The sequence below is a fragment of the Salvelinus fontinalis genome, chromosome 41 (assembly GCF_029448725.1).
Source record: "Salvelinus fontinalis isolate EN_2023a chromosome 41, ASM2944872v1, whole genome shotgun sequence".
Taxonomy (NCBI): Eukaryota; Metazoa; Chordata; class Actinopteri; order Salmoniformes; family Salmonidae; genus Salvelinus; species Salvelinus fontinalis.
In genome coordinates this window covers 8,251,231-8,268,049 of record NC_074705.1, presented here as the reverse complement: position 1 = coordinate 8,268,049, position 16,819 = coordinate 8,251,231, and the positions used below count along the sequence as shown (strand labels likewise).

Here is a 16,819-nt window from a genome sequence, read left to right as displayed (position 1 = left end):
GGAGGTCTGGGGCTGCCTGTCAACAAAGACCGATGAGGAGGGTGGTCTGGGGCTGCCTGTCAACAGAGACCGATGAGGAGGGTGGAGGTCTGGGGCTGCCTGTTAACAGAGACCGATGAGGAGGGTGGAGGTCTGGGGCTGCCTGTCAACAGAGACCGATGAGGAGGGTGGAGGTCTGGGGCTGCCTGTCAACAGAGACTGATGAGGAAGGTGGAGGTCTGGGGCTGCCTGTCAACAGAGACCGATGAGGAGGGTGGTCTGGGGCTGCCTAGGCAAGTGTAGACCATATCAGAGTCAGCATCGTGGATAATTTCAGACACTCAATCACATCCTAGCCTGCCTTAAAGCTGTAATATGTCACTTTTTGGGTGACACAACCAAATTCACAGAGAAATGTGAGTTATAGATATGTCATTTTCATTGAAAGCAATATACAAGGGGTACCGGTACCGAGTCAATGTGCGGGGGTACAAGTTAGTCGAGGTAATTGAGGTAATATGTACATGTAGGTAGGGGTAAAGTGACTATGCATCGATAATAAACAGCGAGTAGCAGCAACATAAAAAAAAGGGGGAGGTGGGAGTCAATGGTAATAGTCGGAGAGCCAATTTTCTTGCTGTTCAGCAGTCTGATGGCTTGGGGGAAGAAGCTGTTAAGAAGCCTTTTGGACCTAGACTTGGTGCTCTGGTACCGCTTGCCATGCGGTAGCAGAGAGAACAGTCTATGACTATAGGTTGGCTGGAGTCTTTGGCAATTTTTAGGGCCATCCCCTGACACCGCCTGGTATAGAGGTCCTGGATGGCAGGAAGCTTGGCCCCAGTGATGTACTGGGCTGTATACACTACCCTCCGTAGTGTCATTTTAACCACTAGGGTTGTGAAACTAAGTGGATCTATGGAAATATTGCCACTAAATCAAATTCAAGTGTAGGGACATGTGACAATAAAGTGAATGACTAAGTTAACAGAACTTATAGAATTTCATTGGGGGAAAAGTAATGGAAGATGAACTTGTGAAAATGGTGTCTATGCTTCAAGCCATAACTGTATATCTCTGGTCACAAAAAAAGTACCGTTGGATCACGCATTGTAGGCCTATATACAGGACAGAAATACCAGAAATATAATCCAGGATTTTTACAACTTGCTGCATCCATCCCCTTCGAGACAAAACACTCCCCCTGGTTTCTTTTTCATTGAACCTTTATTTACCTAGGCAAGTCAGTTATGAACAAATTCTTATGTACAATGACGGTCTACCCCAGATGACACTGGGCCAATTGTGCGCCGCCCTATGGGACTCCCAATCACAGCCGGATGTGATACAGCCTGGATTCGAACCAGGGACTGTAGTGACGCCTCTTGCACTGAGATGCAGTGCCTTAGACTGCTGCGTCACTCGGGAGTCCAGTTCTTAAAGACTGCTGTGATAAAACTAGCCACTGGTCAGTACTATTAGAGGCCTGGAAGCTTGTCGGCTTGGACAGCAGCAGCTCCCATCCAGAGCAGACCTCATGGAGGCTTGGACAGCAGCAGCTCCCATCCAGAGCGGACCTCATGGAGGCTTGGACAGCAGCAGCTCCCATCCAGAGCGGACCTCATGGAGGCTTGGACAGCAGCAGCTCCCATCCAGAGCAGACCTCATGGAGGCTTGGACAGCAGCAGCTCCCATCCAGAGCGGACCTCATGGAGGCTTGGACAGCAGCAGCTCCCATCCAGAGCAGACCTCATGGAGGCTTGGACAGCAGCAGCTCCCATCCAGAGCGGACCTCATGGAGGCTTGGACAGCAGCAGCTCCCATCCAGAGCAGACCTCATGGAGGCTTGGACAGCAGCAGCTCCCATCCAGAGCGGACCTCATGGAGGCTTGGACAGCAGCAGCTCCCATCCAGAGCGGACCTCATGGAGGCTTGGACAGCAGCAGCTCCCATCCAGAGCGGACCTCATGGAGGCTTGGACAGCAGCAGCTCCCATCCAGAGCAGACCTCATGGAGGCTTGGACAGCAGCAGCTCCCATCCAGAGCGGACCTCATGGAGGCTTGGACAGCAGCAGCTCCCATCCAGAGCAGACCTCATGGAGGCTTGGACAGCAGCAGCTCCCATCCAGAGCAGACCTCATGGAGGCTTGGACAGCAGCAGCTCCCATCCAGAGCGGACCTCATGGAGGCTTGGACAGCAGCAGCTCCCATCCAGAGCAGACCTCATGGAGGCTTGGACAGCAGCAGCTCCCATCCAGAGCAGACCTCATGGAGGCTTGGACAGCAGCAGCTCCCATCCAGAGCGGACCTCATGGAGGCTTGGACAGCAGCAGCTCCCATCCAGAGCAGACCTCATGGAGGCTTGGACAGCAGCAGCTCCCATCCAGAGCAGACCTCATGGAGGCTTGGACAGCAGCAGCTCCCATCCAGAGCAGACCTCATGGAGGCTTGGACAGCAGCAGCTCCCATCCAGAGCGGACCTCATGGAGGCTTGGACAGCAGCAGCTCCCATCCAGAGCAGACCTCATGGAGGCTTGGACAGCAGCAGCTCCCATCCAGAGCAGACCTCATGGAGGCTTAAAAGCAGAACAGCTTTGTAACTCCAGATGTTTTCCTTCACCAGTGTCAAGACCTTCACAGGCATGATGCATCCCCACGGATCTATTCATAGCCAGGCTTACTGGCTATGAAGTCTCTTGGAAGTTATCCAGTGCATTCCTCTCATAGGGGCAAATCCCAACTTCCCGTTAAGACGAAATTCTCTGTTCTGCCATTGACCTCAATGAAAGTTAGGCTTCGCCCCATCGTGAACACATAAGTGCAGGAAAATATGATCATTATAAACGGTTGATCACTTGAACCTAAATAGTTTAGTAAAAGTGTAATGCCCTGTACTGTATAGTACATTCTAGTCTCATGCTGTGCTCATGAGGGCTTGTTGGGGGCAGTGTAGAGTTTCCCATTCAGGTGTGTTGTGACAACACCATAATACCATAGAAGTACATTCTAGTCTCATGATGTGTTGAAGCAGTAGTCCTATTTGAGGGTTGAGCACTTAGCTTGGAGTTTTCTGGGGTGTTTTGACACTAATGTCCGTCCAGAGAACACATGGTGTCTGTCTGATACATCCCCGTATAGGCCAGTGCCCTGATATATACATAGCAGCATTTTACAGTGATAATCGTCTTAGCAGGAGCCTCATGCAGAGATGTATGCACTTTGAAGAGCAGCACTTCTGCTGTGTGTGTGTGTGTGTGTGTGTGTGTGTGTGTGTGTGTGTGTGTGTGTGTGTGTGTGTGTGTTAAGTGTCTTTATAATATGGTCTAAAGAGCCTAACGGAAAAAATTGCTCTGCCGTGATGCCCAACATACTGATGAAAGTGAGGGGAGGGTGAGGGGTGGCAGTATAGTCACATCGCCTAATATCAACACAGTCAGGGAGGACAAGTTAAGAGAGCCGGAACATGTAGCAATGACTCCATCATGTTTCAGATATCTGGCATGCCTGTGTCGCTGTAAGCTAAGCAGTCAAACCTTTACGTTCACCTATCAGATCATTTCACACAACGGTGACTACAGCACTTCAAGGAAGGAAGGTTAGGCCTCTGACTCCGTAGATGTATTGAACCATGATGGCTGATGGAAGGTCAAAGGTAGCTGGAGGTCTAGACTAGTCGCCTGTTCATCACGCTTCACTAATCGCCTGCCACCTCGCCCAACGCTACACAGCGACTTAACAGTTCCAATGCAGTCATTTTTATTTCAATATCAAATCATTTCTGGGTAACAATTAAGTACACTACCGTGATTGTTTTTCAATTAAAATGGTCAAAAGAAACTAAAATAGCTTCTCAGCAAAGAGCAATTTCTTTAGCAAGAATTTTGCTCGGACTGTCTTAGGGTGGTCTGGCTGGAGGAAAACTGAAAACTAGCTGTTATTGGCAGAGAGGTTTGGAACTCTCTTTCTTATTGGTCTATTAACTCATTTACCGGTGATGTCACCAGGCAGGCCAAAACTCCATCCCACCAAAACAGGCTGAAATTTCAGGCGGTCCTCTCAAACTCATTGGGAATCCCTTTTGGATTTAATGGGTCAAATAATGTTTGATTTGAGTCATGATTAATGATTTAGCCAGAATACAGTAAAAGCTGGTTATTGTTGCCATGCCACTACTCCAGCAGTGATTAAAGCGCAGGTTCACGTTTTTCTTCATGAATGTTGTTCTGGAGGCAGCTCTGCAGAGTACTAGCTGGCACAGCCACAAAGTCATAGAATCTGATTTTAAACCTAACCCTAACCTTAAGCAGACTGCTAACCCTAATGCCTAACCTTAAATTAAGACCAAAAAGCACTTATTTTTTTCAGGAATTTTTACAATATAGACAATTTTGACTTTCCAGCTGGTCTATCTAAGGGGAAATCGCTAAATTCTGCCTTCAGGACAAGACTCATGACAATAAATGCCAACCTGCGATTAAAGCAGGATGTGGATGATGCTGAGAGGCTTAAGAGATGCAGGTCACTGGCATAGACACAGTCCAATCCCCTGGTGCAGAGGGGCAGCTGAGTGCTTTGACACACAAACACACACATGCACAGATCGCATGCGCACATATACACACACACACACGCACACACAAAAGTGGATACACACACACATGAACATGTACACACACCAATACACACATAAATGTGAAACCCAAGGGAACAGCTGTCAGCTTGCCCAGTAGGTCAGACTTCACCAGCTAGAAGATGAAAGTCAGCCAAAAGCCCATCTCTTCCTCCTCACATTCCCCCAACCCAAGCCCACCATGGGCCCCTGTACTGCCCCCCCACCCCTCCTTTTAATACTGGAGCTGTCTATCTGTTAATTCCTCCTAATTCCACAGGGACACACCCCCTAACATCATGTTTAACCATTGACTAAGGATTCTGAATCTGGCCTGTCTGTATTTGTCAAACAACACCCTGGTAGTAATGATATGACTAGCAGGTACCTGCTGAATATTACTGTCAAACAACACCCTGGTAGTAATGATATGACTAGCAGGTACCTGCTGAATATTACTGTCAAACAACACCCTGACACTAATGATATGACTAGCAGGTACCTGCTGAATATCACTGTCAAACACCCTGGTAGTAATGATATGACTAGCAGGTACCTGCTGAATATTACTGTCAAACAACACCCTGGCACTAATGATATGACTAGCAGGTACCTGCTGAATATCACTGTCAAACAACACCCTGGTAGTAATGATATGACTAGCAGGTACCTGCTGAATATCACTGTCAAACAACACCCTGGCACTAATGATATGACTAGCAGGTACCTGCTGAATATTACTGTCAAACAACACCCTGGTAGTAATGATATGACTAGCAGGTACCTGCTGAATATTACTGTCAAACAACACCCTGACACTAATGATATGACTAGCAGGTACCTGCTGAATATTACTGTCAAACAACACCCTGGCACTAATGATATGACTAGCAGGTACCTGCTGAATATCACTGTCAAACAACACCCTGGTAGTAATGATATGACTAGCAGGTACCTGCTGAATATTACTGTCAAACAACACCCTGGTAGTAATGATATGACTAGCAGGTACCTGCTGAGTATTACTGTCAAACACCCTGGCACTAATGATATGACTAGCAGGTACCTGCTGAATATTACTGTCAAACACCCTGGCACTAATGATATGACTAGCAGGTACCTGCTGAATATCACTGTCAAACAACACCCTGGTAGTAATGATATGACTAGCAGGTACCTGCTGAATATTACTGTCAAACACCACCCTGGTAGTAATGATATGACTAGCAGGTACCTGCTGAATATTACTGTCAAACAACACCCTGACACTAATGATACGACTAGCAGGTACCTGCTGAATATTACTGTCAAATAACACCCTGGTAGTAATGATATGACTAGCAGGTACCTGCTGAATATCACTGTCAAACAACACCCTGGTAGTAATGATATGACTAGCAGGTACCTGCTGAATATTACTGTCAAACACCCTGGTAGTAATGATATGACTAGCAGGTACCTGCTGAATATTACTGTCAAACAACACCCTGGCACTAATGATATGACTAGCAGGTACCTGCTGAATATTACTGTCAAACAACACCCTGACACTAATGATACGACTAGCAGGTACCTGCTGAATATTACTGTCAAATAACACCCTGGTAGTAATGATATGACTAGCAGGTACCTGCTGAATATCACTGTCAAACAACACCCTGGTAGTAATGATATGACTAGCAGGTACCTGCTGAATATTACTGTCAAACACCCTGGTAGTAATGATATGACTAGCAGGTACCTGCTGAATATTACTGTCAAACACCCTGGTAGTAATGATATGACTAGCAGGTACCTGCTGAATATTACTGTCAAACAACACCCTGGCACTAATGATATGACTAGCAGGTACCTGCTGAATATTACTGTCAAACAACACCCTGGCACTAATGATATGACTAGCAGGTACCTGCTGAATATTACTGTCAAACAACACCCTGGCACTAATGATATGACTAGCAGGTACCTGCTGAATATCACTGTCAAACAACACCCTGGTAGTAATGATATGACTAGCAGGTACCTGCTGAATATTACTGTCAAACACCCTGGTAGTAATGATATGACTAGCAGGTACCTGCTGAATATTACTGTCAAACAACACCCTGGCACTAATGATATGACTAGCAGGTACCTGCTGAATATTACTGTCAAACAACACCCTGGCACTAATGATATGACTAGCAGGTACCTGCTGAATATTACTGTCAAACACCCTGGCACTAATGATATGACTAGCAGGTACCTGCTGAATATTACTGTCAAACAACACCCTGGCACTAATGATATGACTAGCAGGTACCTGCTGAATATTACTGTCAAACAACACCCTGGCACTAATGATATGACTAGCAGGTACCTGCTGAATATTACTGTCAAACAACACCCTGGCACTAATGATATGACTAGCAGGTACCTGCTGAATATTACTGTTAAAAAACACCCTGGTAGTAATGATATGACTAGCAGGTACCTGCTGAATATCACTGTCAAACAGCCTGGCACTAATGATATGACTAGCAGGTACCTGCTGAATATTACTGTCAAACAACACCCTGGTAGTAATGATACGACTAGCAGGTACCTGCTGAATATCACTGTCAAACAACACCCTGGCACTAATGATATGACTAGCAGGTACCTGCTGAATATCACTGTCAAACACCCTGGTAGTAATGATATGACTAGCAGGTACCTGCTGAATATTACTGTCAAACACCCTGGCACTAATGATATGACTAGCAGGTACCTGCTGAATATTACTGTCAAACAACACCCTGGTAGTAATGACATGACTAGCAGGTACCTGCTGAATATCACTGTCAAACAACACCCTGGTAGTAATGATATGACTAGCAGGTACCTGCTGAATATTACTGTCAAACACCCTGGCACTAATGATATGACTAGCAGGTACCTGCTGAATATTACTGTCAAACAACACCCTGGCACTAATGATATGACTAGCAGGTACCTGCTGAATATCACTGTCAAACAACACCCTGGTAGTAATGATATGACTAGCAGGTACCTGCTGAATATTACTGTCAAACACCCTGGTAGTAATGATATGACTAGCAGGTACCTGCTGAATATTACTGTCAAACAACACCCTGACACTAATGATACGACTAGCAGGTACCTGCTGAATATTACTGTCAAATAACACCCTGGTAGTAATGATATGACTAGCAGGTACCTGCTGAATATCACTGTCAAACAACACCCTGGTAGTAATGATATGACTAGCAGGTACCTGCTGAATATTACTGTCAAACACCCTGGTAGTAATGATATGACTAGCAGGTACCTGCTGAATATTACTGTCAAACAACACCCTGGCACTAATGATATGACTAGCAGGTACCTGCTGAATATCACTGTCAAACACCCTGGTAGTAATGATATGACTAGCAGGTACCTGCTGAATATCACTGTCAAACAACACCCTGGTAGTAATGATATGACTAGCAGGTACCTGCTGAATATTACTGTCAAACACCCTGGTAGTAATGATATGACTAGCAGGTACCTGCTGAATATTACTGTCAAACACCCTGGTAGTAATGATATGACTAGCAGGTACCTGCTGAATATTACTGTCAAACAACACCCTGGCACTAATGATATGACTAGCAGGTACCTGCTGAATATTACTGTCAAACAACACCCTGGCACTAATGATATGACTAGCAGGTACCTGCTGAATATTACTGTCAAACAACACCCTGGCACTAATGATATGACTAGCAGGTACCTGCTGAATATCACTGTCAAACAACACCCTGGTAGTAATGATATGACTAGCAGGTACCTGCTGAATATTACTGTCAAACACCCTGGTAGTAATGATATGACTAGCAGGTACCTGCTGAATATTACTGTCAAACAACACCCTGGCACTAATGATATGACTAGCAGGTACCTGCTGAATATTACTGTCAAACAACACCCTGGCACTAATGATATGACTAGCAGGTACCTGCTGAATATTACTGTCAAACACCCTGGCACTAATGATATGACTAGCAGGTACCTGCTGAATATTACTGTCAAACAACACCCTGGCACTAATGATATGACTAGCAGGTACCTGCTGAATATTACTGTCAAACAACACCCTGGCACTAATGATATGACTAGCAGGTACCTGCTGAATATTACTGTCAAACAACACCCTGGCACTAATGATATGACTAGCAGGTACCTGCTGAATATTACTGTTAAAAAACACCCTGGTAGTAATGATATGACTAGCAGGTACCTGCTGAATATCACTGTCAAACACCCTGGCACTAATGATATGACTAGCAGGTACCTGCTGAATATTACTGTCAAACAACACCCTGGTAGTAATGATACGACTAGCAGGTACCTGCTGAATATCACTGTCAAACAACACCCTGGCACTAATGATATGACTAGCAGGTACCTGCTGAATATCACTGTCAAACACCCTGGTAGTAATGATATGACTAGCAGGTACCTGCTGAATATTACTGTCAAACACCCTGGCACTAATGATATGACTAGCAGGTACCTGCTGAATATTACTGTCAAACAACACCCTGGTAGTAATGACATGACTAGCAGGTACCTGCTGAATATCACTGTCAAACAACACCCTGGTAGTAATGATATGACTAGCAGGTACCTGCTGAATATTACTGTCAAACACCCTGGCACTAATGATATGACTAGCAGGTACCTGCTGAATATTACTGTCAAACAACACCCTGGCACTAATGATATGACTAGCAGGTACCTGCTGAATATCACTGTCAAACAACACCCTGGTAGTAATGATATGACTAGCAGGTACCTGCTGAATATTACTGTCAAACACCCTGGTAGTAATGATATGACTAGCAGGTACCTGCTGAATATCACTGTCAAACAACACCCTGGCACTAATGATATGACTAGCAGGTACCTGCTGAATATCACTGTCAAACAACACCCTGGTAGTAATGATATGACTAGCAGGTACCTGCTGAATATTACTGTCAAACACCCTGGCACTAATGATATGACTAGCAGGTACCTGCTGAATATTACTGTCAAACACCCTGGTAGTAATGATATGACTAGCAGGTACCTGCTGAATATCACTGTCAAACAACACCCTGGCACTAATGATATGACTAGCAGGTACCTGCTGAATATCACTGTCAAACAACACCCTGGTAGTAATGATATGACTAGCAGGTACCTGCTGAATATTACTGTCAAACAACACCCTGGCACTAATGATACGACTAGCAGGTACCTGCTGAATATTACTGTCAAATAACACCCTGGTAGTAATGATATGACTAGCAGGTACCTGCTGAATATTACTGTCAAACAACACCCTGGCACTAATGACATGACTAGCAGGTACCTGCTGAATATCACTGTCAAACAACACCCTGGTAGTAATGACATGACTAGCAGGTACCTGCTGAATATCACTGTCAAACAACACCCTGGTAGTAATGACATGACTAGCAGGTACCTGCTGAATATCACTGTCAAACAACACCCTGGTAGTAATGATATGACTAGCAGGTACCTGCTGAATATTACTGTCAAACAACACCCTGGCACTAATGATATGACTAGCAGGTACCTGCTGAATATTACTGTCAAACAACACCCTGACACTAATGATATGACTAGCAGGTACCTGCTGAATATTACTGTCAAACACCCTGGCACTAATGATATGACTAGCAGGTACCTGCTGAATATTACTGTCAAACACCCTGGCACTAATGATATGACTAGCAGGTACCTGCTGAATATTACTGTCAAACAACACCCTGGCACTAATGATATGACTAGCAGGTACCTGCTGAATATTACTGTCAAACAACACCCTGGCACTAATGATATGACTAGCAGGTACCTGCTGAATATTACTGTCAAACAACACCCTGGCACTAATGATATGACTAGCAGGTACCTGCTGAATATTACTGTCAAACAACACCCTGGTAGTAATGATACGACTAGCAGGTACCTGCTGAATATCACTGTCAAACACCCTGGCACTAATGATACGACTAGCAGGTACCTGCTGAATATCACTGTCAAACAACACCCTGGCACTAATGATACGACTAGCAGGTACCTGCTGAATATTACTGTCAAACAACACCCTGGCACTAATGATATGACTAGCAGGTACCTGCTGAATATCACTGTCAAACAACACCCTGGTAGTAATGATATGACTAGCAGGTACCTGCTGAATATTACTGTCAAACAACACCCTGGCACTAATGATACGACTAGCAGGTACCTGCTGAATATTACTGTCAAACAACACCCTGACACTAATGATATGACTAGCAGGTACCTGCTGAATATCACTGTCAAACAACACCCTGGCACTAATGATACGACTAGCAGGTACCTGCTGAATATTACTGTCAAACAACACCCTGGTAGTAATGATATGACTAGCAGGTACCTGCTGAATATTACTGTCAAACAACACCCTGGCACTAATGATATGACTAGCAGGTACCTGCTGAATATTACTGTCAAACAACACCCTGGTAGTAATGATATGACTAGCAGGTACCTGCTGAATATTACTGTCAAACAACACCCTGGCACTAATGATATGACTAGCAGGTACCTGCTGAATATTACTGTCAAACACCACCCTGGTAGTAATGATATGACTAGCAGGTACCTGCTGAATATTACTGTCAAACACCACCCTGGTAGTAATGATATGACTAGCAGGTACCTGCTGAATATTACTGTCAAACAACACCCTGACACTAATGATATGACTAGCAGGTACCTGCTGAATATCACTGTCAAACACCCTGGCACTAATGATATGACTAGCAGGTACCTGCTGAATATTACTGTCAAACACCACCCTGGCACTAATGATATGACTAGCAGGTACCTGCTGAATATTACTGTCAAACACCCTGGTACTAATGATATGACTAGCAGGTACCTGCTGAATATTACTGTCAAACACCACCCTGGTAGTAATGATATGACTAGCAGGTACCTGCTGAATATTACTGTCAAACAACACCCTGACACTAATGATACGACTAGCAGGTACCTGCTAATGATGTCTGTCTGTCATCTGCAGCTCTCAACGGTTTGTTATCACATGACTGGGGGCTTCAGGCCTCACTGCACTTGGTTTGGTTTGAGAGACACTTGGCGTCTCATTGAGAACCATTTCCACTGAGCAACAGATTGGAGTATTATGGCGTCTTGTCAGTGCCATAGATTATAGTGTGTAGAGATGGGAGAGAGACAGGACTGGAGTAAGCAGATTTATATTGCAGTAGTTGCATTAGAACATTCCTGTATGTGTGTGTGTGTGTGTGTGTGTTCAAAACAACCCCATATTCTGCTCAAGAACAGCTGTATAGCTTTGTCAACACTGTTCTGAGGACGAGGCACACAGTGTGTTATTATATTCCAGTATGACAACATCCCATTTCAGATTATATTCTCATTAGCATGCGGGTGGGAGTGTCTTCTGAAGGGCCTTCACATCATGTTGTCACTCATATGGTGACCAAGCCCTCCTCTGATTTCAGCACTAAACAAAACACTCCCTTCCTGGTTGCTTAGCTCCCACCACACCCATGACAATTAGGGACGTTTATGTGTTCAAGGATCTGACTAGTGGTTCTGACTGATAGAACCTTTGTGTTTCTGTACAGACACATATGATTCTTATTGCACATTGACTTATTACCTGTATACTTCTTTATTTAGAAGAGAGAGAGAGCGAGGTGTAGAACCTTTCAGGGGGAATATGATGGTCCACATAGTGAGGCTTTTACGTCAGTTTACAGACGTGGCTGGTCAGAAAACCTACAGCACACCATTACACTGGTGAGTTGTTTTAATATCATCAAGGACCGGGGTTACATGTTGATAAAATCAACCAGATGAAAATGGAAGAGCTGGACTCTAGTGACATTTTGGAGGCCATTTGCAATGGGCACCGGGCGCAGCAAGTCAATATTTTGTGGTCACTGGTCAACAGACTTCAGTCTATAGTTGGTCCGAAGCCTGTCCTTACAAATACTAGCCGGAGTCTCACTAGAGCCCTGGACTTTTTTATTTTAACCTTCATTTAACTAGGCAAGAACAAATTCCCATTTACAATGACAGCCTACCGGGGAACAATGGGTTAACTGCCTTATTCAGGGGGAGAACAACAGATTTTTACCTTGTCAGCTGAGGGATTTGATCCAGTAACCCCAACGTTCTAACTACTAGGCTACCTGGCGCCAGATTTCAATATAGTATGATGACAAACTGTCTGTTGATCTCCCTATGACTGTATCCCCATCAACTTCTGATTGTGTTTCCTCCACCCCAAAAACATCATCTCACATCACATGTGGTCTCTGTGGCTCAGTAAGTAGAGCATGGTGCTTGCAATGCCAGGGTTGTGGGTTTGATTCCTGCTGGGATTGCCACATGAAAAGTGTTTAAAAGCATCTGCTAAATTTGGATATTATATGATGTGGTTTACTTTATCTCCTGTCATTGGTCTGCACTGATTTGTTTTCACCTATCATGTGACCTCAAATTGTTGTAAAGAGAGGAGACAAGGGGAGAAAGCCAGTTCAGACTCCCCACAGTATTGAGATGCACCCCTCATTGCAGTATGACCTACATCTATCTTTTTCTCTCTCTCGCTCGCTCTCTCTCTCTCCTGCTTCTTTAATAAGCGTCATGGATAGATGATAGACAGATAGATGAATAGGTGATGATGAATAGATGATATGTGATAGGTGATAGATGATATATGGATAGATGATATATGATAGGTGATAGGTGATATATGATATATGGATAGATGATAGATGATAGGTGATATATGATAGGTGATAGATGATAGGTGATAGATGATAGGTGACAGATGATATATGGATAGATGATGGGTGATAGATGATATATGATAGATGATATATGAATAGATGATAGGTGATTGGTGATAGATGAATAGGACATGGATCAATAGCTAGGAAATCTGACATGACAGTTGGTACCCATTTCAACTTGCAAGGAGAAAACAAACGTGTCCTTGCCACAAAGGTCATCCCCAATTGTCTTTATCAAGCAATTTACCCCTCAACAATTCCCCCATTCATTGTGTCGCTTTGATCTACTGTCCATCCACATGCCAGTTTATGTAGGCCAAGCAAACAATGTCCGTGTTTCCTTCTACAAATAATGCGTCTTTGTCTGTTAGTCCAGGGAATGCCTTGCTTACAGCATCGGAGAGGCAGTACGATACACGTCTATTACACCCAGTGAATAATAATTACCACGCTGTGTTCGTCAGTTGAGAAGGGTGTGGGCTGCAGCAACTGATGCATGTTGAATAGTCCTGGTGTAGCCTAAGCTAAGTGGTTCCCAACCTTTTTCGGTTACTATTCCACCAACTAAATGTTGTTCTGTCCGGAGTACCCCTGAAGTACCCCCTCATGTGCATTTTACCAGTAAGCTTATAGTCTCACGAGTCTTCTTAAGTACCCCCTGTGGATAGGCCAAGTACCCCCAGGGGTCCTACTGCCCCAGGTTGGGAACGTCTGGTCTAGGCTATGTATGATAGACATGCTCGTGTCTTTATGTTGGCATAATATATACGTATAACATAGGCTTAAATTGAAGGCACTCCGTGGAATAGGTTTGGCGCAGTATGACGAGCACTGCCTCCCAAAATAAGAAGAAAAAACATATCCCAAAACTTACCTCTCGAGCAATTTGACTGAGGGCATCGTCCTCCGCGGTCAGTCTCTCCCTGTTGGGGATTCTTTTTCTTCCACTGCCAGTAATCTGAGTTCCCATGTTTGTGTATTCTGTGATAAAGTCCTAACTGTAGCATACGTGTCAGCCCCGAAGAAATTCAAAAAGGGAACAGAGGAGCCGAATGATGACGATGAAGGGCACGCTGGAAAAATATCATCACCATCTCCACGTAATGGAAAAATAGCTCACCAATAACACGCGAAAACAAGTCAACTATTTTCAATCGGGTAGCTACAATGTAACAACAATCCATCATCAATTCGCTTCCCAGGCACGAGACGTGATGCCATTCTGATACATTGTTTCAACGTAACCGCCTTCAAACGTAACAAACTGCATCACGAATATCCTTGATTCCTGTTGCTGATAAACAACTAATATCACACGCGTCACTTTGATGTGTCAAAACACCCTCATAGCATCAGGCTACCGCTTTGGGTGCCTTGGAAAACGAATTGTCATCTAGCTAATCCTAGGTTTCGGTATGGAACACTAAAACAAGAACACACGCGAGCCTGATAAATAATCGTTCTGTAGGTAGACCTAATAGCGATTGAATAATGTCCTCGTTATTTGCTTTAGTAGGACGCGGGAGTCGACGAGATGTCAAAGCAGATGGAGGAAAGTTTTATTGCAGCGCAATCCCGGATGATGACCACAGCGGGATGAATACACGTTCCGGGGCAGAGCCTCGAGCCTGCTGTAGATAGATAGTGGACACAGTATGGACGGGATGGGTGTACTCAAAACAGTCGAATTTTACTGGTCATACAATTGTCAAATCAGTTCCTTTGTGGTGTTTTCGTTCAGAATGTATCGTATAGCTTGAGAAAGGTTTGATGCCTTAACAAATATTCTGTAGCCTAATGACCCGAATGGAATAACCCTGGAATGCAAGAAGCAGGCCTGTCAGTTGACATGGTCTTTAGACGTCTCCAATAGTCTCGATGCAAACAGATAGGCTATTATCCTACTACTATTTTAGAAGGTAGGTCAGCACTGAGTTCAACCAAATAAATCTCACTTGCCATGTCGAAATTGTGGCATAGGTCTGTAATGGCAATTATCTGAATAGCAGCGTGTTTATCTTATTATTTTGTTTCGGTGCATTTCCGATTCAAGCCTAAATTATAATATCAGACAATTTTAATCTGTAACGTTAACTCTGACCTCATGTCTAGTCAGTAAACTAGATGAACGCCTTCTGTTTATGCTGGAGAGCTCAGTGCCAATCCATAGCTACTGCGGGGAAATCACTCCCTCTAGTGGAGAAAGATAAGATAACAGATTTGCCCTGAATTATTGTTTTTTTAGTGTAATTCATGTTATTGCAGTTGAATTTATGTTATTTGGTGTCATTCAAATCAAATCAAATGTATTTGTCACATGCACCGAATACAACAGTTGTAGACCTTACAGTGAAATGCTTACTTACAAGCCTTTAACCAACAATGCAGGTTTATAGAAAATACCTATAAAAAAGGTAAGAGATAATAATAACAAATAATTAAAGAGCAGCAGTAAATAACACTAGTGGGGCTTTATATGCAGGGGCTACTGGTACAGAGTCATCAATGTGCGGGGGCACCAGTGTCGAGCTAATTGAGGTAATATGTACATGTAGGTAGAGTTATTAAGGTGACTATGCATAGATAATACCAGAGAGTAGCAGCAGCGTGGGGGGGTTGCAATGCAAATAGTCTGGGTAGCCATTTGATTAGCTGTTCAGGAGTCTTATGGCTTGGGGGTAGAAGCTGTTTAGAAGCCTCTTGGACCTAGACTTGGTACTCTGGTACCGCTTGCCATGCGGTAGCAGAGAGAACAGTCTATGACTGGGGTGGCTGGAGTCTTTGACAAATTTTAGGGCCTTCCTCTGACATTGCCTGGTATAGAGGTTCTGGATGTCAGGAAGCTTGGTCCCTATGATGTACTGGGCCGTACGCACTACTCTCTGTAGTGCCTTGCGGTCGGAGGCCGAGCAGTTGCCATACCAGGCAGTGATGCAACCAGTCAGGATGCTCTCAATGGTGCAGCTATAGAACCTTTTGAGGATCTGAGGACCCATGCCAAATCTTTTCAGTCTCCTGAGGGGAATATGTTTTGTCGTGCCCTCTTTACGACTGTCTTGGTGTGCTTGGACCATGTTAGTTTGTTGGTGATGTGAACGCCAAGGAACTTGAAGCTCTCAACCTGCTCCACTACAGCCCGTCGATGAAAATGGGGGCGTGCTTGGTCCTCCTTTTCCTGTAGTCCACAATCATCTCCTTTGTCTTGATCACGTTGCGGGAGAGGTTGTTGTCCTTGCACCACACGGTCAGGTCTTTGACCTCCTCCATATAGGTTGTCTCATCGTTGTCCGTGATCAGGCCTACCACTGCTGTGTCATCAACAAACTTAATGATGGTGTTGGAGTCGTGCCTGGCCGTGCAGTCA

General features: G+C 44.5%; 1 protein-coding gene across 14 annotated transcripts in view; it reads right to left on the bottom strand.

Moving 5' to 3' along the window:
- Positions 1-15,074, bottom strand: part of LOC129840681 (leucine-rich repeat flightless-interacting protein 2-like) — a 42,959-nt gene extending 27,885 nt beyond the window's left edge. For 6 of the 14 annotated variants that reach the window (XM_055908738.1, XM_055908740.1, XM_055908734.1 and 3 more), the window contains exon 1: positions 14,330-15,072. In XM_055908738.1, the coding sequence (XP_055764713.1) occupies positions 14,330-14,425 (96 nt within the window). In that variant the 5' untranslated portion in view covers positions 14,426-15,072. Of the gene's footprint in view, positions 1-14,329 lie in introns of all 14 variants that reach the window. The other 8 variants (XM_055908742.1, XM_055908745.1, XM_055908749.1 and 5 more) reach the window with 4 other exon arrangements.
- Positions 15,075-16,819: the final 1,745 nt, after the last annotated feature.